General features: G+C 42.5%; 2 protein-coding genes across 5 annotated transcripts in view; one reads left to right on the top strand and one right to left on the bottom strand.

The window, feature by feature from the left end:
* The window catches only part of OSTN (osteocrin), a 45,785-nt gene extending 32,812 nt beyond the window's left edge, over positions 1 to 12,973 (top strand). For 2 of the 4 annotated variants that reach the window (XM_015871929.2, XM_015871928.2), the window contains exons 2-5: positions 8,842 to 8,940; positions 9,484 to 9,701; positions 11,707 to 11,786; positions 12,087 to 12,973. In XM_015871929.2, the coding sequence (XP_015727415.1) occupies positions 8,842 to 8,940; positions 9,484 to 9,701; positions 11,707 to 11,786; positions 12,087 to 12,109 (420 nt within the window). In that variant the 3' untranslated portion in view covers positions 12,110 to 12,973. Of the gene's footprint in view, positions 1 to 2,682; positions 2,793 to 8,841; positions 8,941 to 9,483; positions 9,702 to 11,706; positions 11,804 to 12,086 lie in introns of those variants that run through there. The other 2 variants (XM_015871927.2, XM_015871931.2) reach the window with 2 other exon arrangements.
* A 2,281-nt stretch (positions 12,974 to 15,254) lies between these two features.
* UTS2B (urotensin 2B) lies at positions 15,255 to 22,170 on the bottom strand. The gene is made up of 5 exons (XM_015871932.2): positions 21,927 to 22,170; positions 19,973 to 20,071; positions 18,011 to 18,048; positions 17,402 to 17,495; positions 15,255 to 15,885 (listed from the first exon to the last, which is right to left on the bottom strand). The coding sequence occupies exons 1-5, from the start codon at positions 22,078 to 22,080 to the stop codon at positions 15,860 to 15,862; spliced, it is 411 nt and encodes a 136-aa protein (XP_015727418.1). The 5' UTR covers positions 22,081 to 22,170; the 3' UTR covers positions 15,255 to 15,859.
* Between the last annotated feature and the right edge of the window lie 3,718 nt (positions 22,171 to 25,888).

Genomic DNA, 25,888 nt, shown 5'->3' with positions numbered 1-25,888 from the left:
GTTGGAAGTATAATTAAATCTCAGCAGAGTTGAGGACATCTGTTCCTTGGGCACTCTGCCACATAAGTAACCACCATACACATTTTTCATTATCTGGGAAGCTTCTTTATCAGCTTTCTCCAGAAGGTGTCAGAAAGATATCTGTGAGTTGTTGCTAAATCTAAATCACTTGTGACTTGAGAACTGTTAATGCTCTACACCTTTTTTTTTTCTTTTTCCCCTGGGAAAAAAAAAACAAATGGTGTTTGCTGGTAACCTGTGTCCTATTCTGAGGCCATCAGCAGCCCAAGAAGATGGCTGATTACTCACATCTGAGTCTCTTTCACCTCCTGGTCACAGCTAATGGTAGTTATGTGTATCAGCATCCATTTCAGAAATCTTTTAGACTTTGTTCTTTTGTAGGAAGAGAAGAGTGATCAATTCATGTTGAATTAGAGAAAGTGTGTATCACTTAACTAAAATGAAGAGCCGCCACCTCATGGTAGTTCCAAGTGGTAAAAAAAGTAATTGGAGCTTTGTTACCAGATCATCAATCAGCAGAGAGCCTGAAAGAAAACCTTAATACCTGATCTTGGACATACCCTTGGAGTCAAAGCTGCTGGCAGCATGGCTGCATTTCCCCTCCTGCTCTTCCCTGAGCCTGGCATCCTCCTGTATTGTGAGGCACTGAGCCTCAGCCTTCCTCCAGGCTTCCCCTGGGCAATCTCGTGTAGAACCATATTTGGAGTTTGGTGGCTGTGCCTTTGGCAGGGGGATTGGAACTTCGTGATACTTGGGGTCCCTTCCCAACTAAGCCATTCTATGATTTGCTGTGAAATACTGAAATGCCAAAGTTGCAGGCATTCAGTGGTCTGTTTTCAGCTTATTCATGTTGGCACAGCCTGTGTCTCGTGCCAGCCCTACCCATACTAAACAGAATGGAGCCCTGCTTACTTAAAGAGCCTGAGATGGAACCTCTAAAAACTCCCCCAAAAGTAAATGCTAGCAAGTGGTGTCTTTTGTCTGCCTAATATGAGAGCAACAGGAAAGAAACTGAGTGGACAGGACTGCAGTTGCTGCTCAGCAAAACCTCACAGTCATATGTACAAAAATTACTCCATCAATCTAATAATAACTCATTATTACACCATGGTTATCTTTTTCCTGAGATCCTGCCTGTGTGTTTTATGCAGATCAATCAAGTACTGCCATGGTCTTAGGCTTCAAGCATCTCAATGGAGGTAGCTATATAAAACTGAGACAGGTCCAGATCTTTCCCAGTGACAGCATTTTGGGCTGTTTTGTCTGTTCAGTCTTTTGCTCTGTGCTTCTGCTGCAGTTCTAATAACCACAGGGCCCATTTAGACTTCCATACTGGTTGTTATTATTCTGTTATACCCCACAGTGGAAAACAGTCCCAAAATGCATGCTCCAGCATGGAGTGGATACTCCTATGGCTACACATATTTTTGCAGCACTTGACTCACCCGTACACAAAGATCTGTATGTTCAGAGAAATGCTGTAAAAATAATCCCTTTGCATCTCTTTTTCTTCTGGGGCTGTAATTTGTATTGTCTTCATGATATAAACTGGGCTCTCTTTCTGTGCTTACTTTTTCCTTTCATTCTTTTTACTCCCCACCCCCCCCTTCCCTGATGCCTCAGTCAGAGTGTGGTGGAAACATTCTCTGCAGTGAACAATCCTGATTTGACACTTTATGTCGGCTCTGCAAAATTCTGCTGCCATCTTTGTCTGGAAAAATGAGCTGCACATTAAATATGTATGTATACATATATATATGAATAACCTATTATCTTTTTCTAATCGCTCCAATCAAGACAGGTGATGAAATCAAAGGTGTAGCTCCCTGGCTGGTATTTTTTTCCCAGGTGATGCAAAGCAATATTTGAAATTTCCTGTTTCTCTGTTGGTTGTAGCAAGTGCTTTTGGAAAGGCAGAGTTAAACTAATTTGAAAATACTGTGCCTACCTGCTGAGAGAATAAAGCCAGTATGAACAAACTGCTGAGGCGTCTGCACAGGTTGGAATTGTAGTCCCACAAATTAGTCCATAATTTCTATGTACATTACTTAAGAAATGAGATAGACTCATTCCTAGTGTACAGGCAAAGAAGAAAATAAAAGGTCCTCTGCTGCTGCCTGGGGAAGATACTTCCATAGATACTTCCACAACAGTGATTTCAATAACTGAAATAAGGTGTCTGAAAGACTTAAGTTCATGTAAGTTGCATTACAAAAGCACACTCCTTTACTACTACTTATCTCGTTGGTCTGGTAAACACACTAATTAATTTCTTCCTGAAGTAGATACTCTCCCTATAATGTTATTTCTGTTGTGCCCAGGGAACACAGTTAAAACATATATGTATTTAAAGATATTAGGCTTCTCTACTGCAGTTTGCAGACAGGAGGGGTTAGAGGAATGGTGATGCTGCGGAAAATATTCCCACTTCCATGGCTGTCTCATTCTCTGAAAGAAGGAAAAAAAAAATCCAACACACACAACAAAAGCCAAGACCTTTAATTATAACCTAATAATCTTCATCAGAGCAATAAATATAACAAATGTGAGGCAAGTATGTGTGTGAGAGTGCAAGACAGAGAAAGGTTTAGGGCAAGGATCAGTGGAAAATCTTTAGAAATGATGTAAGAGAAAGCAAAGGCAGGGATTGGAGTTTGTAGCCTACAGCAGAGACTATAAAAACTCTGAAAGAAAGCTGAACATTAGGGATAAGTTAGGGAGAAGAACATAGCAGGACCATTAAGGTTGGAATTGCTTATAACCAATGCAAGGTAAGATGAGTGAGGACAGAGAGGGGTTTGGGATATTTTCTGTGTCTGTGTGCTCTGTTTACTTCTCTACTTTCTTCCTTTCTATGCTTTCTTTTTATTTTTCTCCTATTTTTTTTTCATACTAGCAGGCATGCACAAAGTACACACATGCCCATGTCAGATGGGAAAAGTACAGCTTCTTTTTCCAGTTTGAGATTGGGATGCCTATCACCTGGTATTTTTGGTACTAGAACTGAACTAATAATATCCTGTGGAAACTTATTTCTTTCATTTAATCAGCCAATGTTTAAACAAGATGTGTCAGTGAGTTTTACAACACTGACTAGTTGCTTTCATGCTTTCACAGTGCTTCTGCAGCAATCTGCTGTCTGGTTTTATTGTTATGGATTTGCTTGTGTATTTTATTGTCAAATACACATTACTTCTTAAAATATACTGAAGTGCTATGACGGAATAATTCCTTTGCATTAGTGTATATCATACACAGTAGATAAGTTAGCAGTATGTAATATGTTTTAAAATACAATATGTGCAATTGATTTAGGGAAATATTTTTTCTTTAATTTCTGAATCTGCCAAAAGGTTTTTGTTATGTCCCATATGAGATAAACAATCCAGATTCTGTCACATTTCTGCAGTAACAGAACAATCCTGCAAAAACATTCCTACACTAACAGAGTAGTTATCATTATCCGGTGATCTGATTACTTCATCTTCGTACCACTGTAAGTGAAGTCAGACTCTGATTCAGTGATAGTCATTGTAATTTCTCCATTCTGGGTTCAAAACTATTTCACCACTTCTTTCTGCCTCCCAGACTGGAGTCATGCAAGTAAATACATGTAAGTAATCTTTGGTTTAGATGTCCAGAGGCTACTGTGAAGTTCAGAGCCCACTTATTATTCTTGACACACAAGCACACACTGCCTTTAGCTTTCCTAACTTGGTTTTTCAGTCTGGAATGACTGTCCTTGTGGGGAGTGCAGATTTGAAAGCTGAGGAACTGTAAGGACATTTTGTGCCCCTGCCCATTGACTCACTTAGGAAGCCAGGGGCAGATTATAGAATCACAGAATCATGCTTATTATGCTTACCTGTCTCTGCTCACCTGTAGCCGAACTGCAGCTCAGCCTACGTTTCTTGTAAAACGCTTCAAGTATCCTGAGGAGCAGTAGGCAAACAAATTAAACAACAGTGTAAGTGATGGGAAAGCTACAGAACAGGTATTCTTTAGTATTTATGAATACCTACCATGCTGCTTTCAGCACGCTAGGGCTTGGTTTTCACTTTTTGAATGAATGACAGGAGTACCTCTCTGGGCTTTCTACAGTGTAAAGTTAAAAATTTGAACCATATGAGAGTTGTAAGAAATCTCTTGATGGACCCTGCCAAAACTGCAATTGATAGCAGCTTCCCTTTTCTTGTTGGTCAACTCAAGGAAACAGATTAATCTCTAATTTCCCTTTGCAATTCATCAAGTAATTGACTTTTCTTCTTATGTTAATACCCTTGATCAGAACATTTAAAAGCTTTTATCCAGTAAATCAGTGTCACGGTTTGATTCTCTTGTTAGCAAATTCTAATGCCATTTTTGTCTCTTAAGAGGTTATCTCAAAGGCACATCTTGAAGGATATTTTTATTGGCCTTGAAATGGCTATGTCTTTGTATTGGTAATAATATATTCTGACAATGTACTCCTTATACCAGGTATAAAGAACTTCCACTTATCATTCCAATTCATTGGAAAATACTTCTTCCAAATGTAGAAGAACAACAATATATTTCTCAATTTTTATTGATATATTTTCAATGCTGGTAATGGCACTCCAACAACAAAGTTTTTCCTTCTCATGCTAAAGATGAAGGAAGAAAACTAAATGTGAAGTTACTAGAAATACTGGGAAAAGTTGGTGTGCTCAGTCAGTAAATATATAAATGATTTAGGGCTGAGAATTTGTTGGCAATGAAGAATAGCCTAATAATGTTTTGTTTTCCATTGTGCATACCAAGAATACTCACTCAACCATCTCACTTAGGAAAGGTGGAAATAGACTCCTCATTAATGGATGTTTTCTTATAATTCATGGTGTTCTTATCTGATAGTCTCTGGGTTGCTATATGTGTTTGGTCACTCCTATTGTGCCTCCTGCTTCCTGGTCTCTTACTTTTATGGTCTTGAAATGAGCTTGGAGTTTTTAATTGCTAAAATGTGCTGCTAGAAATTGAAATGTAGTCAGTTTTGCAAGATGTCCAGCTTGTCTCCTTACCCATTCCAAGGAAATTTGTCCCTGTTGTTCCATTGGGTTTCATTCTTTTCTTTGCAAACAGGGAGCTGGGGACCACGACTGACTTTTTCCACTATTGTTTTCCTACCTGTTCCCCATCTGCTTCTCTGAGGAGAACAACTGTCAGTTGATTCATTTTTGATAGAAACTTCAGTAGAACGAAGGCTGGGGTAACTTGTGATGGTATGAAAACACTGGTAGTTTGGGCCAAACACTGTGAATGGTATCATTAAGATGTTAATAATTGTTAAAACGAAGGCTTTGAAAAATGATGACTGATCCCAAATGCCTTCTTGAGAAACCTTTATAGAAATTCATTTTCAGAAAGTGGAGCATTCCTGTCCCCCAGATGTTTCATTTGGGACACAGATATACCCAGACATATTCTCAGAATGACTAGTCTTAAACCTCTTGCACAAGTACAGGAATTTTAAGTTATCTGTATTCTCATTATATGAAATCTGCCTGCAACTATTTATCTGCATAGCTGGGAAACTGAGAATAGAGGGAGATTTACATTGTAGAAGTTGACAAGTGTCTGTGTTATATATCTAATAAATTGTATAGAATTGCTTAAAAATCAAAACCTACTCCACATTATTAATAACATAATGAGCCTGACATTGACTGTCTACATTTCATTTCACCACAAAGTCCCATGTCCCATGCCTCAATGTCTTGCTTCAGTATCTTTTTAGAAAGCAGTATGTAAGAAGTGCTCTGTATCTCATCTGTGGGATGAGAACAAAAACGCCACTCTAACCTATCTTTGGACTCTGCTTTTTTGTTTTGTGAGGGTGGGATATATTTTGATTTTTTTTTTCCTCACTTTTCTTTGACATTTACATGACTAGAAAATTATGCTTGAGATAAACCCCGTCCCTTAAGAGTTTCTGGAAGTGCCAGGACTGCTGCTATGCACATATTTTTGGCTTTGTGGTAATGAAAATGCTCAGAAGATCCATCATACAGCTTTTAAAAGTAGGGCAAATTGGTTTCAACAGAAGAAGGCTTATTTTCAGAGCTCCACAAAGGCTATTAATAAGTTGTTCTTATGTCAAGATATTCACCATCATATTTATTTATAAGGTAGATTGCCATGAGGTGTCTGGTCTAAGGCTGATGAGGCCAGTGTTAAAACTTGATTCATTTTTTTCTTATGCCATTGGAGCAGCAAAAAATACGTGGGTAAATGGCTTGCAGATGCAGCCATGATTTTTGTCCAGCTGTTTGGAACCTGCATGGCATCAGAGACCATCACAGCTATCGGTGATGAAGGTTTCCCAACACCATCCCTGCTCATACAGCAGAAGGACTACAGTCCTAATAGGATCTACTGCCAGGAGTTCTCCTGCACCAAGGGGACAGCTGAGGCTTGGCTCTGTGGGTATAAACAGCACAAAGCCTTGTACCATCTGGGCTCATCCACATCATACTCATTTGCAGGTGAGCTTGGATGTGCCCCATGTTGGTATTGTGACAGCAAGCAGAGCACAGTCATCAATATATGGTGGCAGCTGAAGTAAAAGATTACAGTGCAAGGCAATGATGTCTTGCCTTGGTTCTCTTGCTAACAAGCCAGCAAGAAAAATAAAGCTCTTGTGATTTATTCTTGCAGGGTAATCTCTGTAGTAATGTGAAATATGATAGTTCAAATGAGTAAGAGCAATGACAGCTGTTATTGTTTTTGACAGGCAATGGGTTTGGAGCATGGTGACAAATTACACACTGTCTGGGCTTTGTTCAATCCACTCATCTTCAGGATGTCATTTTGTTTTTGGGTTGTTTGGTTCTTTTTTTGGGGGGGGCGGGAGGGGGTAGGGGGGTATCTTTTTATTTTCTTAAAGAAAAACATCTTTAAGTCCTTTGGTTTGAGGTTGGAGACATGAAGTTTCTGTTTGCTAAAGAATTCTGCTTTCTGCTAATCTTTTCCTGGAAAAAGACTCCATGCAGATTCCTTAAAAAAAAAAAAAAAAAGTTTTGAAGGTTTATCCTGCTTTGATAAGGTAGAATAATGTTCTCTCTTTTATCTTTAGTTGTATTTTAATTGGACCTGTAACAAGGATACTTATTTGTATAAGGGATTTGAGTTTTGACACATTTCAAGCTAAAGCATCGTTATCACTACAACACATAAATATGTCTGAATTTCAGACTTGTAATTATGTTTAGTGAAGGTTAAACAATATTTTATGTCAGATAACACCAGGCCAAACCCTGAAATACTAAAGACATAGAATAATACCCCAATCCCATGACCTATCTGTGCAAAACTGGTGGAAAAGTGATGGAAGAGAACGAAGCTGAATTGCTCCTTTTTCCTGCCATGGTCGCACCGCTACAAGGCAATCCAGCACAACTGGACTTTGTTGGACTTAGTTTTGCTCCCTGTTAAACCAATGATATTGCTTCTCAGCTACTGATTTCCATGGGAGCTAAAGCCAAGTTTCAAGTCCTTACAATTTCCTTTGCTTCTAATTTCACTGGCGTCGAGTTCTGACCAGTTAATCAAATGTCTTTTGTGTTGCAGGTGCCTTCATGTTTATTTTGATTAGTGTACTAGTTGCTATTTTTAGCTCTTTGGTCCTTGGGATGAATGAATACCAGCACAGACTTTAAACCATGATAAACATGTGTTTTTAACCTTGCCATTTATTTTTATGTCTCTGTATCCAAATAATCAGGATGTGGTTACCTGTGAAGGTAGTAGACTACTACTTAGAATTTCAGTGCACACCCACATACAAAAATATACATTGTAGAGGGCCAGAGCTTTAAAAACACCAGGCCAAACCCTTGTCTGGCTTTAATGGCTTGTCATATCAAACTGAGGGATGTTGGTACCACCTGGTTTGCTGCTTTGGCTTTGTCCTTTGATTCCAGTGAGTTTAGTTGGCTCACTGGAAGATTTGCTCCATACAGGTTAACCAGCTGCTTTCTACCACTCTACAACAATCCCTCATAAACAGTATAAAGAAGATATGTGTAATGGGGAAACCAGATAACAGAAGCACACACAAAACTTACTAGAAAGAAAAAACAAGTAAGAAACAGAACTTCGAGAAAAAGCATAAATGTTTTATCTTGTTAAAACTGGACTCTGTACTTTTGTACAAGCACTTTTGTAGCGTGGGAAAAAGTAGGAAGCCAAATACCTCTTACTGTGTGTTCTCTGCCTGAGCTTATGAGAGATTTGCTAAGCAAATGATAAAACAAATGCTGTATATCACAGAAATGCATTAATACATCCTTTCTGTTCTTGCTTTTGCCAAGAGAAGAGTCAGCAAAGAGTGGTAGAAGCAGGCTTGAACTCTTCTCTGGTGCTGAACCTGGTAACAAACTGATCAGCAAATTAGCAGGTACCTTTGGCTCTGGAGGCCTTGCCTAGCCTTATTAACATCAGCTGAAAGAGTTGACCTGGTCACATTGGAGACATGTCAAGTTTTAAAAGCTAGATCCAGTTAAGGACTGGAACATTAGCATAAATCCACAGCTGAAGAAATGACAGAATCACCAGTGCTGGAAAAGACAAGATCATCCAGTCCAACCATCCATCTATCACTAATAGTTCTCACTAAACCAAATACCTGCATCTTCCTGATCTTGCGAAAACTAGAACCTCTCACCTTACTTTGAGGGTCTGCAGGCATCAAAAGGCTGCTGGGGAGATCTGTGGTTCGTGGCCACCTCTGCTTACAAGTACGGATCTAATTCACCTGGTTTTAACACAAGTCTGCATTCATTACTCCTTCCTTCTTTGCAGATGCTGCAGTTCCAGCTTGTTGTGGTCCATCTGGCCCTTGTGATCACCCTGCTGCAGTGGCATTCTAGTTCAGTGCTCCTTGCAGAGGCAGCTCCAGAGGTAGGTCATTGTTTCTGCTCATTACCACATAACAATACTCTTCATAGGTTGCTACTGGCCACTGTGTGCGCAAGACACTATAATATCCTAACAGTACTGAAAGGGGAATGGTGTGTATTGATTCTGTGAGGGGCAAAGCAGGAGCAGGACAGCTTCCACAGTGATAAGAGTGATGTAAATTGCATGTCTCTCAGAGGACATGAAAGTTCCATAACCCTGAAAAGGAACAGAAGCAAACATTTAACAGCACTTGCAACTGAAAGAAGGGAAAACCAGAGGACAGTGTGAGAACCTTTGTGAAAGTATTGTTGCATTGACTACTGTAGTCACCTTGCTCCTCCTTACACAAAAGTCAGAGTTTTATACTTTCCATCCCTGGTTATACCACTCATCAGCAGTAGGAAGTGTCACTACCACAACTATGGTGTGGACCACTACTGCTGTCCACAAGCATATTACATCATATTACTCCTTTGAATAGAACGTGCCTGAAATCTGTTTTCTTCAGCAGCAAACTCATGTTGCTGTGTTTTTTTTCCACAGCCTTTGGAGCCTTCTGCTGCTCTGGGCATGGCAGTGCATCCTACTGCCAGTGAGGAGAAGTCAGCCTCCAGCCTGGCAGCCAAACTGCTCCTTCTTGACGAGTTGGTGTCTCTGGAGAATGAGGTAACTGAGACAAAGAAGAAAAGAAGTTTTCCAGGATTTGGGTCCCCGATAGACAGAATTTCCGCGACGTCTGTGGATGCTAAAGGCAAACAGAGGTAAAGGATGGGCTCAACCAGTGATAAAGGTGGGAGAAAGCAGTTGGTACATTATCCTGGATACAAATGGTGTAGCTTTAGCTGCTAACGATTTTACTGCAGTTGTGAGGAGCGTATGATCAGGGTACCAGAAACTCTTCAGAGATCATTCTGGCTGCATGATATATAGTTCTTCAGCTGTGATGGATAGTACATACAGTAGTTCATTTATCCTTAAAGCATCATCTGGATAACAAAGAACATTCAAGGACATGCACATTAGCTCACAACAACAGAAAGAAATATACTAAAAAAGTGTTATTTAAAGCTACGTTTTGGTCCTGAGATATTATGTAAATACCTGAAGTTCAAAAGCAAAGGAATAGGGGTGTTCCTGAGGTTGGGGGTTTGGTGGGGCACATCTGGAATATTGAGATGAAGAACATATTGTAAAAATAGACAGTCAGGATGCGGAATGGGCTTCCAAGGAGTAAAGCTTCAAGATCTTGGTCAACTTACAACAAGCCAGGCTTTAATCAATACAACAGTACACCTATACCTCCACAGTACAGGTTAGGAGATGTACATGTTTTTAACTGAGGGCTGAGGAACAACTTGGTACAGGTGGTGAAAGTCAGCATGTCTGGAGGCAAAGCAGGCAGTGATGTTCACCATGCCTGAAAGAGCTGAATTGTCTTAATCCCACCTTCTCCTAACTGACTTCAGCTGGATGGAATCCCCAGTGCTGTAACGTACTTAATAAAATGCTTAAAGCTTAGTCTGGAAATCGGAAGTACTCCCAAGATCCACTCAACATTACAGATTTTTTGTTGTGCTTCTTTCTTGCCTTCAGAAAGTGTTTCTTGTCCTTTTTTCTACTTATCCATCTAGTCTGCTAGTAGAATTTTTTGAATACCAATAAAATAATGTTAAAATATAAAGTTTTGAAGTCCTTAAGTAGAACTATTTTTCTGGTTATCACTTTGAGAGAACAAAATCAGTTTTGTTTACTTTTTGGCACTTGGCTGGCATGTGGAAAGATACTCTGGAATGCTTTATTTCTTTTATGTATGTTATACTTAAGAAAGGACACTTTAAATAGGAAACATCACTTTGCCCTTAGTGAGTGCTGAAATTGGTACAGTCTCATTTGGTAGGTAGAAAGGGAACAGCAAGCAAGACTGTGGAAGTGGATTGTCCTGCTATGGCTGCAAATGGCCACCAGAGGGGAAGCTCAGCTGCAGAACCTCTCTCGGACTGTTCAGCCTTTCCCGTTGATGTGCTCTTAGAATTTTACTGTTTAACTACAGACTATGGCAGTACTGCAACCAATGCATATGCAGAACGCATCTCTTGTAAACCAATCTGTGTAGTTAAAGAGGGGTTATAAGAATGAAGAGGACAGACTCTTTAGCAGGATCTGTTTTGACTGAGCAAGGGGAAATGGTTTCCTACTAAGAGGGGAGATTTAAATTGAATGTAAGGAAAAAGGTTTTCTGTCTGTTTTACAGTAAGAGTGGTGAGGCATTGGCACAGGTTGCCAAGATTGGTGGTGAATGCCCCATCCCTGGAGACACCCCAGGTCAGGCTGGACAGGGCTCTGAGCACCCAATGGAGAGCTGTGGGTGTCCCTGTCCAGTGCAGGGAGTTGGACCAGATGGCCTTTAAAGGTTTCTTCCAACTCAGATGGTTCTGTGCCTCTTATCAGTTCAGGCTCAGTATGACTTAAGCAGCCCAGGTCTCTCATCAGTTTGTGCCTACACTGCATTGGAAAGAGTACTGCCTGTGGGGTGATGAACTGTGCAAAAGTGTTTGATACAAAGGTTTTTGAGGAAAGGGGTGTGCAAGATTAAAACACAGGTAGTGCTTCAGTGCTGGCCTGTAAATCTGCACAGCTGTTCTGTCTGAATGGTAAAACTGTGAGTGGGATGAATGGCGGAATCAAAGATGTAGTAATGCTTTTGCTTGTTCCTATGATGTCTCTCCATAATTCTTTCCCTCCTTCTTTCCCATTTTCCCCTTGCAGGAAAGTGGTTGAGCTGCCTAAGAGACGGTTTGGAGTTCCTCTTGACCGGATTGGAGTGAGTCGTCTTGGCAACACCAAGGGTTAGAAGTTCCTGCAAGTAAGCCGAAGTGTCCGGGTGTGGGCAGGTTGGAGAGCCCCTCCTGCTCTCAATTACGTGGAAGTACTCAGGTCATGCCAGTAGGTTTGAATAGGGAGCCTTGGGGTAGGAAGGCTTCTTCTATAACATGGATTGTGACACAATTTAATTTGAATCCTCTACATCAGTACTACTCCCTTTTAAGAAAGATTTATTAGCTTTTTCTTCTCCTTATGTTGTCTTTGTCCAAGCCTTGCAGTTCTGATTTGAGAAGACGTAATGTTTATTGCTTTTCTGCCTATAGGTTCTTCAGTTCTGAATGATTGATATCATACAGGAAACATCACAGGAATGTGGAAGATGCATCAGAGCACGTCTTGTCATTGACTAATGATTCAACACTCAAGGAATCGACCTCCTGCAAAATCTTCTTCACCTTGTGTTTTACAACACTGCATTTACAAATAGTGACTAATTTAGTTCATCAGGTCTGGATGCTCTCACAGCTGAGCACAGTGCCACTGATAGGAGGAGACAGAAAAAATACATAGTTTAATAGCATGGCATTTATCTCTTAAACCTGCAGAAGTTCGTTCTTCAAGCAAGGACTGTTAGAGTTTTTGGATTTAAAATAAAACTCTCAGAGAAGCCAACAGCAATCCATGAAATGCAGGCAGTTTGCTTTGAACACACCTTTCAAGTGGGTGTTTTTCTGTTAGATGAAGGGAGGATTTAACAGTTATGGGACAAATCCGTATTTTATTTGAACTGCTATTTGGGAGAAGACATTTACTGATATCATTAGGAGTTGATCTGAATAAGAAGTAAGAAAAAAATATCTTAGGATTTGCTCTGATGCTTTTAACAGTCTTCCTTGTATCTCTGCACCAAATTTAGAAATGTTTTCATTGTACAGCATATCCTGACATGTGGCAAGACTGTCAGCTTCCTCCTGCAAGCTAACAAATGCATTTCGGTCCTCCCTATGCATAACATAGGATAGCGTCCAAATATGAAGTCATCTACTTCCTAGGCCATCTGCATTGTATGCCTTATTTTAGTCTCTTGATGTGTGCATGGGGCATAATCACATATGCAACTGCAAAAGTTCAAGCATTTCTTAGACTGTTAACATGTAAACGTGTGCCTGTTGTCTCTATTTCAATTCAGAGTAAAACAGGTTGTCTTGAATCTTGCTTCACTGCTTTTCACTTCTTTCCAGATTACGAAATACAGCTGAAAAGAGCTGTTGGCTGACATCTCAATGCTCAGATTCCCAACTGATCTCTTCTAAACCTCCTTGTAGGACTACGGTCTACATCAGCTAAATGCCTTGGATTGCTATTCCTGGGTATAAATAATCCTTAGAATTGCAAAAGATGATCCACAGAGAAAGGATTATTTAGGGCTGGGGAAGCAAAGTATATCTTGCCACATACTTTTACCCTGTGTTAGGCAGAGAGTTGCAGTAAGGCAAGAGAGAGAAACAAGTGTTAATTTCCTGATCTAATGTGAGGCACCTGTCTATCAGCTAACTAAATGAGTCCTTGAGATTAAAGCTGTTCTAAGGATTGGTACTTGGAGGCAGTTGCCCTGGTTCAGGCTATAGTGGGCAATGAGGTTCACATTCAGAAAGGCAGGCAGAATCCAGTGCATGTCCTGAATCCCACTGTTCGCTTTACCTTTAAGCTTGCAGATAAAGGATTTGGGACTGAGTGCTGATTTAAGACAATGTTTTCTGTCTATGCTAGATGCAAATCCACAAATGGACTCCAAGACAAGCTCAGCTCCCTGTCCTCTGGAGTGTGTGTGCTGCAGCCACCTATCCTGAGCATGCCCTGTAGTTCAGTAAACAGTTATTTCACTGAGTGCACCCAGACAGTCTGCAGCTAATCTGATTGCCAAGCAGACATATGTATGGTCTATGGGCAGATTATGGAAGTCATGTACTGCTGACCTCTCATATACTTGTCTTTCAAAAGCAGCATGGACAGACTTATTGCAGGGCATATTTTGGAAGGCTTGGATCAGAGGAATCCAGTGGTGACACAGCTGATCTGCAAAGATACTGCTGGATAATTAAAGTATTTCAGCAGTCAGTTGGTATTAGTGTGGGCTTTTAAATAAAAAGGGTTTTTTAAGCCTGTAGTTGGATGCAGAAATGCTTTCCATGTGAAGGAAAACATGAAAGCAAGTCAGGACAGAGGTCTCTCTGGTGGTTCTGCCTGAAACTAGAACCTGGAAGCTTCAGTCACTGCATGGATAACCTGGGAGAAAGCAACAGTCTTTCTGTTCATCTGTCCCTCCAAACACACTGCAGCCTGCACAAAGTGACAGGTGCTTTTTGAAGTATGATGATGTCTGAAGGGTTGGGTGCTATGATTTGTTTTCAGATACAGTACTGGATAGATTTGCTTATTGCGTGTAGCATGGAGATCAACAAGAGGATATACTGCACCCCTGTGTTGCCTGCTTGCAAAGCTATTCAGGAGCCTGTGAGGATTTTCTGCTAACAGTTCAATATGGTCTACTAGAATGCTCGAGGAAAATCCCTTTAATTATTGCCTGTGGATCATTAACTTCAGTAAGTCTGACTGCCCAAGCGTGGGTGAGGTGCAAGCAGCCATAGTGTGGAGGTGGCACCCGAGGAAAAGTTCTGTTCTGCATTTAGGAGGAAAGACAGGAGCCCTTGCTAACGGTGAGTCTAGTGAAGACATCACTACGTACTCTCTGAACTTGCAAACAAATTGCTTTCTGCATTGACGTTCATCACTCCAGCAGAAGTAGCCACCATATCAGCATGTGAGGAACATTAGAGTAGTCTGGATACAGTGAGCACAGAATGCTTAAAGACAGACATAGCCTTCTCTTAGCAATAGGCCATGCTTTTTCCTGCATTAGTTGCTGTTGTGAGGGTATGTGAAGGTGTATTACCACATAGCTTTTTCAGATTCACAAATGCATCAGAAAAGAGGAAATTTCTTCTGAATCACTGCTTTGATTTATTCTGAATACCTGTGGGAACATGATCCTTTTGCTTTGCAAGTGAAGTTAGATAATGTGATTTAAAATAGGTGTATGTAGGACCTTCTGTTGGACTGTGATTGCTTCCTTTTGGACAGGTGCAGAGAACTGACAGTTTGACAGTTGGACTAGATGATCTTAATGGTGTGTTCCAAACTTTATGATTCCATGAATTCTTCAGTAGGAAAAACCAGCTAGCAACTCTTTGGGGTAAGTAGGTAGAAGTGAGTAGGGATGGTCCAGTCCCATGAGTACAGCATCCCACACATACCCATGTTCTGGCTAAAGGAAGGGTGTGCTCCTGAGGCATATTAAAACAAATCTTCCTTGCTTTAGCAAGGTGTTTAATAGGAGCCTTATGATCCATTATGTAACCAGAGCCTATATCCATGGAAATGTACTCCCCCTTTGGGCCTCTGGAAGGGATGAGAAAGAAAACAGCGTGTGCTTCTGTGCAACAGAAAATCTTTATTGGAGTGATATCCAAAAGATCCAGACTTCTGTGCCCGTCCTCCCCCAAACCTACTGCATACGTTGGTGGGACATGACAAGGAACAACAGCTCTGGCTAAGCAAGGCAAGGCAGGCAGCCCTGAGCCCTCCCATTGCACCCAGATTGCCTTCCTTTCCTATCAGAGGGTGCTGAGGCTTCACAGACCTGCTCATGGGACACAACAGAAAATCCAGGCCCCACCATGCACAACATCTGCAAGTGGGCAGAGGGCTGAGCTCAGGAGGCTGGGTTGGTGTTTGGTGCCTTTGGGGGCCTGGTGAGAAGGGCAAGAATGTATAGTGGCAGCAGTCTGAATGGCACAGCAAGTGAAGTTGGGGAACATCTTCTAAGCAGAAGACTGTGGAAGGAAGAAGCAGCAGAGGTGGCAGGGAGCTTCCTGCACTTATCGTGGTGCCTCTTGGACTTGATTGTGGTGCAGTCACAGAGGGTAGCATTTAAGTTAGCAATGAGATGAGAGAACAGAACAAACTCTTAACACATTAACACCCAGAACGCAGTTTGGGGAAGGACCCATCTTCTTCTTCAAGTCCTAGCAAGCCTTCAGATGCAGTATTTCCAAAAGCAGGCTGGAAAGGGATACAAGAGAAGAGTTTTAGCATCCAAGAGACTTTTTTTCCAACTTCCCATAGCTCACCAGGAGGTGTTCTCAAAAGCCCAGTATCCTGAGAGAGTTGGAGGGTTAAGAGTTCATATAACATTTCTAGAAGGTGATGCTTTTGGTTTCTTAAAGTAAAAAGAAGGGCTTGTGATTTATAATGGTTTGCTATTCCTTTTGCTCTATTTCATCAGTGTCAGGAATCAGCGTTTTCTTTCCTGACTACTGTCCATCAGTCTGCAACCTGAGTTGTGCACAGGGCTTCTCACCCATGGCTGATGGGAAAAGCAGGTTACTGACCTGGAAACACCTGATTCAAACCCTACAATTACTTTTAAAAGCTCTATCACTATAGCATTCTGCTTCCAGCTGTCTTCCAAACAACACTTAATGCTGTGGGATCTTAGGGGAAGAAAAATTAGGGAATTTTGTGGATTTCAGTGTTGGAAAAAGTTGTGTCACCCCAGTCTGCCTGGTTCTTTGAACGCTGTATGGGTGTCAAGCATGAGAAAGAATTTCAACTTGTTGGGGTTTATTTTGTGGGAGAAAACTTCTACTGAATCAGCAGTGCCCAGGCCAAGACACAGGCTCCTCCCAAAATAGACGGACAAGACAAAGGCTCTCTTCTCTGTTTTCTGTCAGAATCTGATTTAAACCTGGCTGGGAGAAGCAGTTTTATGTACAGTTGATTCTTCCAGACTGGTGGGAGCATGAGTGAGATTAGCCAAATTAATGACAGTCTCCAAGGTCACTTATAAACTGCAGATTGTCTAAGCATCACCTAAGCACATAAGCCAGCCTTGCACAGAGGGGGATTTTCCCTTGTCTGTCTGGCATATTGTCAGCCTGAATGAGCACAGAACATGTGGGGTAAGGGCAAAAGGAGCTCTTTTGGGGTGAGGCCAGATCTACAACCAGTAACTACTGTTCTACAGCTGTCACTGCTTTGTGAAGGAGTCCTCTGCTGCCAACACATGTCCTTGTGCTCTTGGGCAGCTCTGCAGGAGTGCAAAGCTCCCAGGATGTACTGCAGAGAGCAGAGGGGCTGACTGGGGACGCAGTAACTCTTAGCTCCCTGCATTCCTGCTTCATTTCCACGTCCTTTACTTTGCTGCTTTTCAGCAGCTCAAACAACTGCTGCTTTATTCTCCCAGAGAAGCAGTGACCTTGGTGGAGCTGGACATATGCAGGCCACATGCCTCATTATGCCTCCAGCACAAGCTTCATGCCCTGCAGAGAGTGAGGGGTGCCCTGTGGGGACACGTTCCTGCTGAACTGCCCTCTGATTAGCCCCATAGTTATTCTCAGGCTGCTGCTCTAACTGCCTCTGATGAGGTCCTGAGTGACAATACACTCTATTCTGAGCATAGTAGGGGGCATGCATACTCTCACTGTTCTGCTACAGATAGGAAATGCTGGAACAGGGAGCCCGATGGGATGTCTGCAGTCAGCCAGACCCATAGGTAGGGCTCTAACCCAACACTTACCACGTTTTTTGGGCTGTGATGCTGAGAGACTTTCCAAGGCATCAGCCACCTCTGACCCTTCCTCAGCTGAGAGCTGATCCTTAAACTTCAACAGCTGTTGAGAAACACGCATCAGTGAGCAACTGCTCCATCAGAAGGATGGGACCCAGCACAGCATGGTAGAGGCAGGATGCAGGCAGCCCGGCAGGCAGTACCCATGGGATTAGGACTGTTCCAGGAGGATCTGCACTTGGAGCATCTCCTCATGTCCTGTCCACAGCTCTTGCTGACTTGCTACATGAAAACCCAAAGTGTTTTGCCTCCACCCGCAGCTTCTCTTTTCTAGCAAACTGGGGAGGCTCTAGTCATGGGCTGGGTCTGCCTTGCTGGTAGGGAACCCCGAGAAGTGCCGGTTTGGGAAAGGCATGCAGGGGCCATGTGTGCTGGAGACCAGCATGGGATAGAGGCAGCTGAATGCACAGGCAGACACCAAGACTTGCCCTTCTCCTTCCATCCTCTATGGTGATTTCTTTTGGCATCTGTTTTCTCTTTTCTCTTTATTCTAACTTAGCTTGGGTGTTATTCATGCAACAATAGACATGTATGTGTCTGCTCATTTGCTTATCTCACCTGTTCAAAGTCGTCAAATTTCTTTGCCAGCTCCCAGTCTGTAAAGAAAGAGAGTCACGTTGGTAATTCCTAAAGCTCAGATCTGAAGCAGTTTCTTCATACATGGTGGTGATGGGTTGATGGTTGAACTAGATAATGTTGGCAGTCTTTTCCAGCCTTATTGATTCTATGATTTTTCCTGTCTATCAGTTGACAAGGAAGGACCCATTTATCTTTTAATTCCTGTGTAGCCTCTGCTGGGCCCTTCTCTGCTCAGCATCTGGATGCCAGGCACCATCTTCATGGATCAACAGGCAGAGCAGCACTGCTGCACACAGCCTGTGCACACAGATGGGCAAAGTGCCATGAGATGTCAGAGGAGAGTCAGGTTCTGTGGACAGAATATGAGTCCCCAGCTGAACTGGGTTAGCAATAGGAAAGCAGCAGGGGAGGCTGTGGGTTTCCCATCTCACTCCTCTTGAAGGGTGAGTGACTTTATTCCAGGGCCAAGCTGAGGTTAAAAGCAATGAATGATTTTGAATAAGATAGCTAAAACAGTTATGAAAGGGGAACACAAAGTCATCAACTGCTTTGCAGTGCCAGTTTGTGAAAATATGCACTAAAATAAGCAGAAGAGACAGGAAATTGCTTAAGAATGTCTCTGTTCATCCCAAGAGCCAAACACCAGCCTCGGGCTGTCCGTGCTATCTGCTCCTGGCAGGGCAGCGGGTGATGGTCTGTGTCTCCTGGGGGATTTAGGAGAACATTCCCCTGATCTCAGATAAGGCTTCAGCACACATTGCCAGACTCAGGCTTTTTTTTAACATTTGAAACTGAATAGGAAGGTGCCGAAAAAAGAGCTGCCTCTATTCTCAGTTTCTCCTCTAAGAAAGCAACAATTTAATTGAAAACTACTGAATATTTTCTGATAGATATAAAACCAAAAAGTCAGCAGTTCTTAAGTAAATCCATCACACCTGAGTGCTAGGGCGAGGGGCAGGTAGTGGGGCTCAGCTCCTTGCCTTGCCTTGCAGCAACATCCGCAGGCAGAATCCTCTTAAATGTGTCTTTATGCATCCATAAGTGAAAAGTGCCCCTTAAGAGCTTATTCTTGTTGTTACAATTGATTTTATGATTATTATTTTACACATTTTTGCTCTTTCAGAATTTCGAGTGCTGATTTTGGCTCAACTTTCCACAAAGAGTAAGCTTGGCCAATGGCTGCTATGAATAGAAAATGAGCAGCGGTCGAAATTTGGAACGGATTATCTCAAGCAGAGAGAAGGAAGTTAATTTATGGAGGATGCCTTGAGAAACTGCCTGCTGTAAATCCTCTGTCTGTGCTCTGCTCAGAGATTCATTATATTCAATTGTCTGGCATAAAACGCAGCCTTTCCTCCAGGAGTAATAAGTGCAATAATCCATAAAGCAATCATAAAAATGTTATTTTTGAATGCATCCCCTTTACAAGAAGAATGCCTTTGTTAGTGTTAAGACTTGATTTATTTGTATTTATCTATTTGTCCGTGGATTGTTTAACTACTGCCTCACTGCATTAACAAGGGGCAGGGGAGGAGCACTGAGTGATTTTGATTAATGGATTTCCATGGTAAAAAATTTTTCTGAGCTCCATTTTCTGCTGTTTTTACAGGGAAAATCAGCTTCCTGCCCCGAGACCACCACACATGGCTCAGCTCCTTCTCACACTGCAGTGGCCGTGGGAAGTTCTGACCCCATTAATCCATTTGGTGCTTGCAATTGCTGCGTGCAGTGTCATGGAATGCCCAATTTTCCCTTTAGAGAGCCTGAGTTTGGAGCATGTCCCAACACACAGGATGGTCTTAAATTTGCTGTCTGTACATATAATACAGAGAAAAATCTTGACCTCCTCTCTGCAAAAAATCTGTGAGTTGATTCCTTACATCCATAGAATCAATACAGATACAGTTGCAAGAAGCTTGATCTCCCATTCCCTCTGCTTACCAAAATTTCCTGGTGTCCTCCATGCAAACTTCTTATTAAGCAGAGGAAGCAATGTGTCCTTGTGATTTGTGTCTTCTCTCTCCGGAAGCACTCGGTTATCTGCAGCACATAAAACATACCATTCTCAGTCTCTAGTGCCAAAACGGATGGACACTCCATCCCCCAACATTAAAACAAAAATTAAGGCTAAGACCTCTTCTGCAAGCACTCCCTTTTTTGCCTCATCACCCCATCCATCTCCCCAGGCCTGCTGGAGGTAGGATCTATTCCTTATGTGTGTGTGTAGCTGAAGAGCCCTGCAGCATTCCATATAGCCCTGTGCTCACCCAGTGCTGGGGCTGAGCTCTCTGGTTGCCCAAGGTATTAAGGGATTCATTCTGCTCATTGGCAAAGTGTGGAGGAGTTTAAGGCGAGACTCTTTCTCTCCAAGGAATCCTCTTAATGGTTGCTGTCAGCCATGCCTGTTTTCCTTCCCTGTCTTCCAGGAAAAATCCTCCCCAAGCTGCTTTCCTGTAGTAATTTGGACTTCTGTGTGAGGCCTATTTTGGGATCTTCCTCAGTGTTTTTTCTCTAGTGGTTGTGGCTATACCCTCAAACGAGTGGTTGTGAAGGTCAGAGCTTCAGCAGCATCTGACAGACACAGGGATCAGATGACCAGACTGGGCAAGGCTCTGGAATGCCCCCAGCTCTGCCAAACAGATTTCTAGGAGCATCTGGAACTTGTGTGATGCATTCATTTTTGGGAGGAGCATAAAATCGCAGAGTGGCCATTCCCCAAAGTCTTTTGTCTAATCCCCACACTCAGGCATTGCCAAGCCCTACAATATGCCCACAAAATCCACATAAAATGCAAAGAAATGACACAGAAGGACATTTTTTTCTCTTCTCCTGGGATCTTCAGGACTTCAGCTCAGTCCCTTCAAGGAGATGAAAAAGTAGCAATGAGTCTCAGATAGCCATCAGACCTACATAGCTGCGATGAGATGAATGCAAATAATTTCGATACAGACAAAACAAAGCACTATGACAGATGAGACCCCAAGATGCTCAAGAGTGTGTGGGAATGCACCCCAAGGTGATGCTCCCGGTATATGTGGCCAGATTTGCCCCCACCTAATGGTGCAGCTGAAGCCGAGTGTGATTTGAGGAAACAAACCCCAGGAGCTGAGCAGGGCTATGCGCTCTGTAAGACCTGCAGTTTCTGTGCTATAAACCTAAGCCTGAAAGACAGTTATGATTTTCAAAGAGCCGCTTTTAGTCATTTGAGGGATTTGATACAGAAAAAAGAAATACATATATACATATAAACACTCTAGTAAAAACTAAACAGAAGCTGTATTTAGAGAGGGTGGCCTCAGGAATGTTTTGGTTGTTGTTACAAAAATAAATAGGTGAAATAAGAGGAGAAATCTTTTGAAAAGCAATGCTGTTTCCTAGCCTATATTTAGCTGCTTTTATTTTTTTCCTGCTGCCAAGTCTCTCTAAGAAAGTAGATTAATGATTGACATTTTCCTGTGGAATAAGTTCAAGCTAAGATTAATTTAAATTATGGGAGAAGAACATATAAGCAGAAGTTTCACTATTAAAGAAGTTCAGCAGCACCCTACTCCTGACATTTAGGAGCTGTCACATCTCATATGGTACATACTTGGATTGCTACTCTCTGGTATTTTAATATATATCCTTGGAAATTTAATTTCAGGAAGAAAGAAGAAAATACCATTACCAGATATCACCAGATCTGGTATTTTCATTGTTTAGCAAAGTGCGACATATGAATATGTAACCAGCTGCAGACCAGAAGTACGTGCCAATATGCACAAGTCCCTGGGTAGTACCCATGTTGATTGATTATTTAGTATAGCTCAAGGTTGCTTTTATCTTCTTGCACGGATAAGCAAGTGTTGCATGGCCATGACAAGCAGCAAAGCAAAGCAAAAAGATAATGACCTACCTGTGTCATCTAGCCTGTATTCCAGCTTACCTAGTAGGAAAAAAGGCACTCCATGTGTAGATGGGACATACACAGTCATGGTCAAGATGGCTAGCACTCCGAGGGACAGCTGGACAGACCGCATCTTTTCCACGTACCCACCACCCAAAAGCATTCTTCCTTCAAGCACGGTGGAGGACTTCAATGCAACCCAGTGCCAGATGAGCTCACTTTTAAGAGGCAGTGGATGTGCCGTGATTGCAAATGGCCTTTGGAGGAGGGGAGAAAAATATCTCTTGAGATATAATTCAACCTGTCAATATGATTCACTCCTTTGGGAGTGGACAGAACAACCCAGTAACAGACGTCACATGGAACCTGTTCAATATATCTCATATCAGATTGATCTAATGAATTTTGATGTTGCCACAGGCATGACCTGTCCATGCACACTGATATACAGTCCATATGAACATCCATACGTACATACATTAAGAATATTTTTTCATGGCTGTAGCTTTAATGGAGTTCAGGCATGAAGACTTCCACATTAGCAGGGAAGATTTGTCTAACATACAAGTTGCCGTATGTCACCAGTTTGGACAGAATCAGGTTAATGGGTTTTTGTAATTTATCATCGCACTTCTTACTGCCTGTATTAATTAATGTGAGATATAATGAGTGCTGAAATGCTGGGAAACAGAGGGGGAGAGCTCTTTCCATTTAAGTGATTGGAAGATATTGAGTATGTCTTGCTTGCAGTGACTTATGGCTTTGTCAACGGGAAAGGCATCACATCCTATTTTGGGACTGTGTCTGAGTGGGGGAGTGCAAAATTGGCAGCAGACATGGAATACATCAAGGATGGGCAACTGTCTTCTTTTTTCTGGGGAAAAGAAGAAGTGGAAGGCCAGATGCCAGTTCTGACAGCAAAGCTATATTTCATTAGTTTAGAGCAGAGTATTGAGGCATGTTGCACACATCCTATGTCTTCTCAGGACATCACCATGTCTTGACTTGGCTTCTCTTTGTTGCTTGTCCATCCCAGTTGAGCAGGGACCTGCTGCTAGTTTTCTATTATGAGCTTACAAAGAAAAATGCTATTGCAGTAACAGCGCTAGCCTTTCTTCTGCACTTCTGCTCCTTCTGCCAATCATCATCTGCAGAACTGAATCATTTGTACTATACTTTGGCCAAGCTCTGACTTGTACATACACTCCTAGTGACTCATCTCTTGTGCTTTTTGGACACCACATCGTGCCAGATCACCCAATACAGCTTCATCTGATGGTACCTACTCTTCATCTTAAGTAAAAAGTAATGCCTTTTCCTTGTTTGGGCTTTTGGCTTCTGATCCCTAACTGTCCCTAAAACTGTCATTCTCCATTTACACAGTAAGAGGGGTGAGGGGTGGATGCTCTCAATGAGTGGGTGGAAAGATGCCTGACAGCCAGTGCCAGACACTAGTGACTTTTTGCATTTGTTGCAGTTGTGGGAGGGTTGACTTGAGGTATTAGGTTTAATTAACACTTGAACCTAGTTAATATATTTGCTTTTAGCCCAGTCTAGCTTTGGGCTCTTGATCCTGCCTGTTATCCTGGGTAAGGAATGCTGGTTAGTTAACCTCAGACCTGTCCTGTCAATATGGATGTGTTTATTGTTTGCTGGATTATGTTTGACCATGGTTGTCATCACTGGGACTGATTCTGACTGGTGGATTGAATTCTAGCTTGACCTTGAATCTTCCTCACTCCTATGGACTTCCTTAGTGACCCAGGCTCTTGGTTGATCTGAATGCTCCCTGACACTATTTTCCTCAATATACCCAGCATTCTTCCATGCACACTCTTTTCTCTGTCAGACAGGTCATCCTGACTTGGAGCAGTAAAAACCTTTAGGTATTCTGCATGAAATTCCAGTTTCTCTAAAGTCACTTTCAGCTTTGTTGCTAACTCTAATTGGTCTCTCTAGAACAGATGGAGTCTCCAAATAGCCTAGTTTAACCCCAAAGCAATAACATGTCTTCTTTCAGAGTAATCCTCACACAAGAGGAGTTCAGCAGGTTTCTTGGGCCACTTGCTAAATGCAGGAGGCAGTGTTGAGCTGCTGAAAGCAGGAGATCTTGAACCTTGCTTGGAGTGGCATGTTTCCAGGGCACTTTGCATGCTACACATTTGGCATTTGAAGAGGGGGAGGATTCTTGTCTTTTCAAGAGCTTCTTGAGAGCATATAAAAACTTCACATGCATCACATATTTCAGGTAAGCCTCAGCAGCATTTATGGGTTTTGCTGTGGTCTTTTAATCTCTGCTTAAGCTTTGTTTGTTCACAAAGCAACCAACCTGCTGTGGCAGGACCTGGGAGCAAAGAGCCCTTACTTAAGGTTGGGAGAAAGGGCATATTAACTGTCCTGCAGTATGTGCACCAAAAAGGGGACTTGACTGAAACTGTGTGCTCTCAGCTGATGGATTTATTTTTTTTTTAACCTGCCCCATATGTAGGAGGAGACTTACTGCTTCCTTGCTTAGTGTTTTTAAGGGCATGACAGGCATGGGAAAGAGGAGGGGACAAACAGTAGAGAGGAAAGCAAGCAGGATGCTAAAGAGACCCTGAAAAGCAGGGAGAAGTTAGGAGCCTTTCAGCATGAAGAGAAAGAGCTGCCCTCTCAGCAGGGGTGAGGTGAGTTTAGTACGCAGTTTCAGAAAGGCAGGAGTCACTTTGCTTCCCATCCCAAGCAGTGGCTCACAGAAGAATCCCTTATTCCCTCTGTCTACAAAACAATTTCTCCCCTTGGTAGTCTAGTTTCTGCTGTTTTGTAGCATCTGTTCTTCCCTGCATAAGCACTGTAGACCTGACAGCATTGGTGTCTCCTCTCTCTGATCCAGTTGCATCTGTCTGTCCTGTCTCTCCAGCTGTGCTTCCCCTGATAGGCATAGAAATGGAAGGCACTGAAAACCACCCTGTCCTCTTTGTCCTTCACGTATTTGTTCTCTGAATTCTTATCTGCCTATGTCGCTTCTACCCTGGCGTGAACCAGAAAACAAAACCCGCCCAGGTTCTATTATATAAAACGCCACTGGAAGGCGCTCGGCTATTCTGCTGCCGGCTGGTGCAAAGTCCCCAACACAACAGCACAGCTTCACTGCAGAAAGGAATTAAAATAATGTGCACATAAGCCAAGAGAGCATCTCCCTGAGAGGAGGGAGTACATAATGGGGAGGGAGATGTAGTTATAAAATGAGATTCTCTGTTCCTCAGGGGACTGTTAAAACCAGTCAATATTTATGAAGCTTTTAGACTGACTCATGCGATTTGTTCCCCCTTCTACGTGTTTGTCTTTGGGACTCAGCTGTTGCTTGGCCTGTTACTGCCATAAAATTAGATGCTGTGCTTTAACTGTCTCCTTGCATAGTGAAGGAGGAGGGAAAGGTCCCAAGCAGGACATAAAATGGCTTCACTTGTCACCTCCCTGCAGCCAGGAGTAGGAGGGCACAGAAGGAAGCATCATTAGCTCATACCAGGTGCGGATCACACTAAAGAGAAGCAGCACCTCGTGGTTAAGGCAGAGGAGGACACAGAGTGCAGATGGGCTGCATGTTTGCCTGGCTTTCACATCCACTCAGAGGGCTGCCAGGAGATGATTTGGCTTCTTAGAGGACAGGCCAGCACCAAAGTGCTCTCCTGGAGTGAGGGGTGAAAAAGCAGTGCAGGAATGCACTGGACTTCTACAGAAGCTAGTCATCCTTGGCTACAGGAGAAAGATCTAGAGTGGTTTGGAGCAGGAGCTTGCTCCCCTCCATCAGCTATGGTACATTGGAGAACAGCCACTTGTGGATGTGGTAACTGAGATGACAAATCTGCTCATTGCAAACCTGGGGAATCCACCAGGGTAGCTGTGCTGCAGGTTCTATGTGTCTCTGCAGAGGTAGTGTATTCTGAGTTGTCCTCAGAAAGCCCTGGCACATTCTGAGCAGCTGTTTGTGA

This window comes from Coturnix japonica, chromosome 9 (genome assembly GCF_001577835.2).
Source record: "Coturnix japonica isolate 7356 chromosome 9, Coturnix japonica 2.1, whole genome shotgun sequence".
Classification (NCBI taxonomy): domain Eukaryota; kingdom Metazoa; phylum Chordata; class Aves; order Galliformes; family Phasianidae; genus Coturnix; species Coturnix japonica.
This window is presented reverse-complemented; position numbering and strand designations above follow the sequence as displayed.

What these genes read in the sequence shown, in the direction of transcription:
- UTS2B (XM_015871932.2), bottom strand. Translation starts at nt 22,080, where the DNA reads ATGCTTTTGGGTGGTGGGTACGTGGAAAAGATGCGGTCTGTCCAGCTG. An exon ending in ATACAGGCTAGATGACACAG is followed by an intron (nt 20,072 to 21,926) that starts GTAGGTCATTAT and finishes TATGTGCTGCAG; the next exon opens with ATAACCGAGTGCTTCCGGAG. An exon ending in AATTTGACGACTTTGAACAG is followed by an intron (nt 17,496 to 18,010) that starts GTGAGATAAGCA and finishes GTTTCTCAACAG; the next exon opens with CTGTTGAAGTTTAAGGATCA.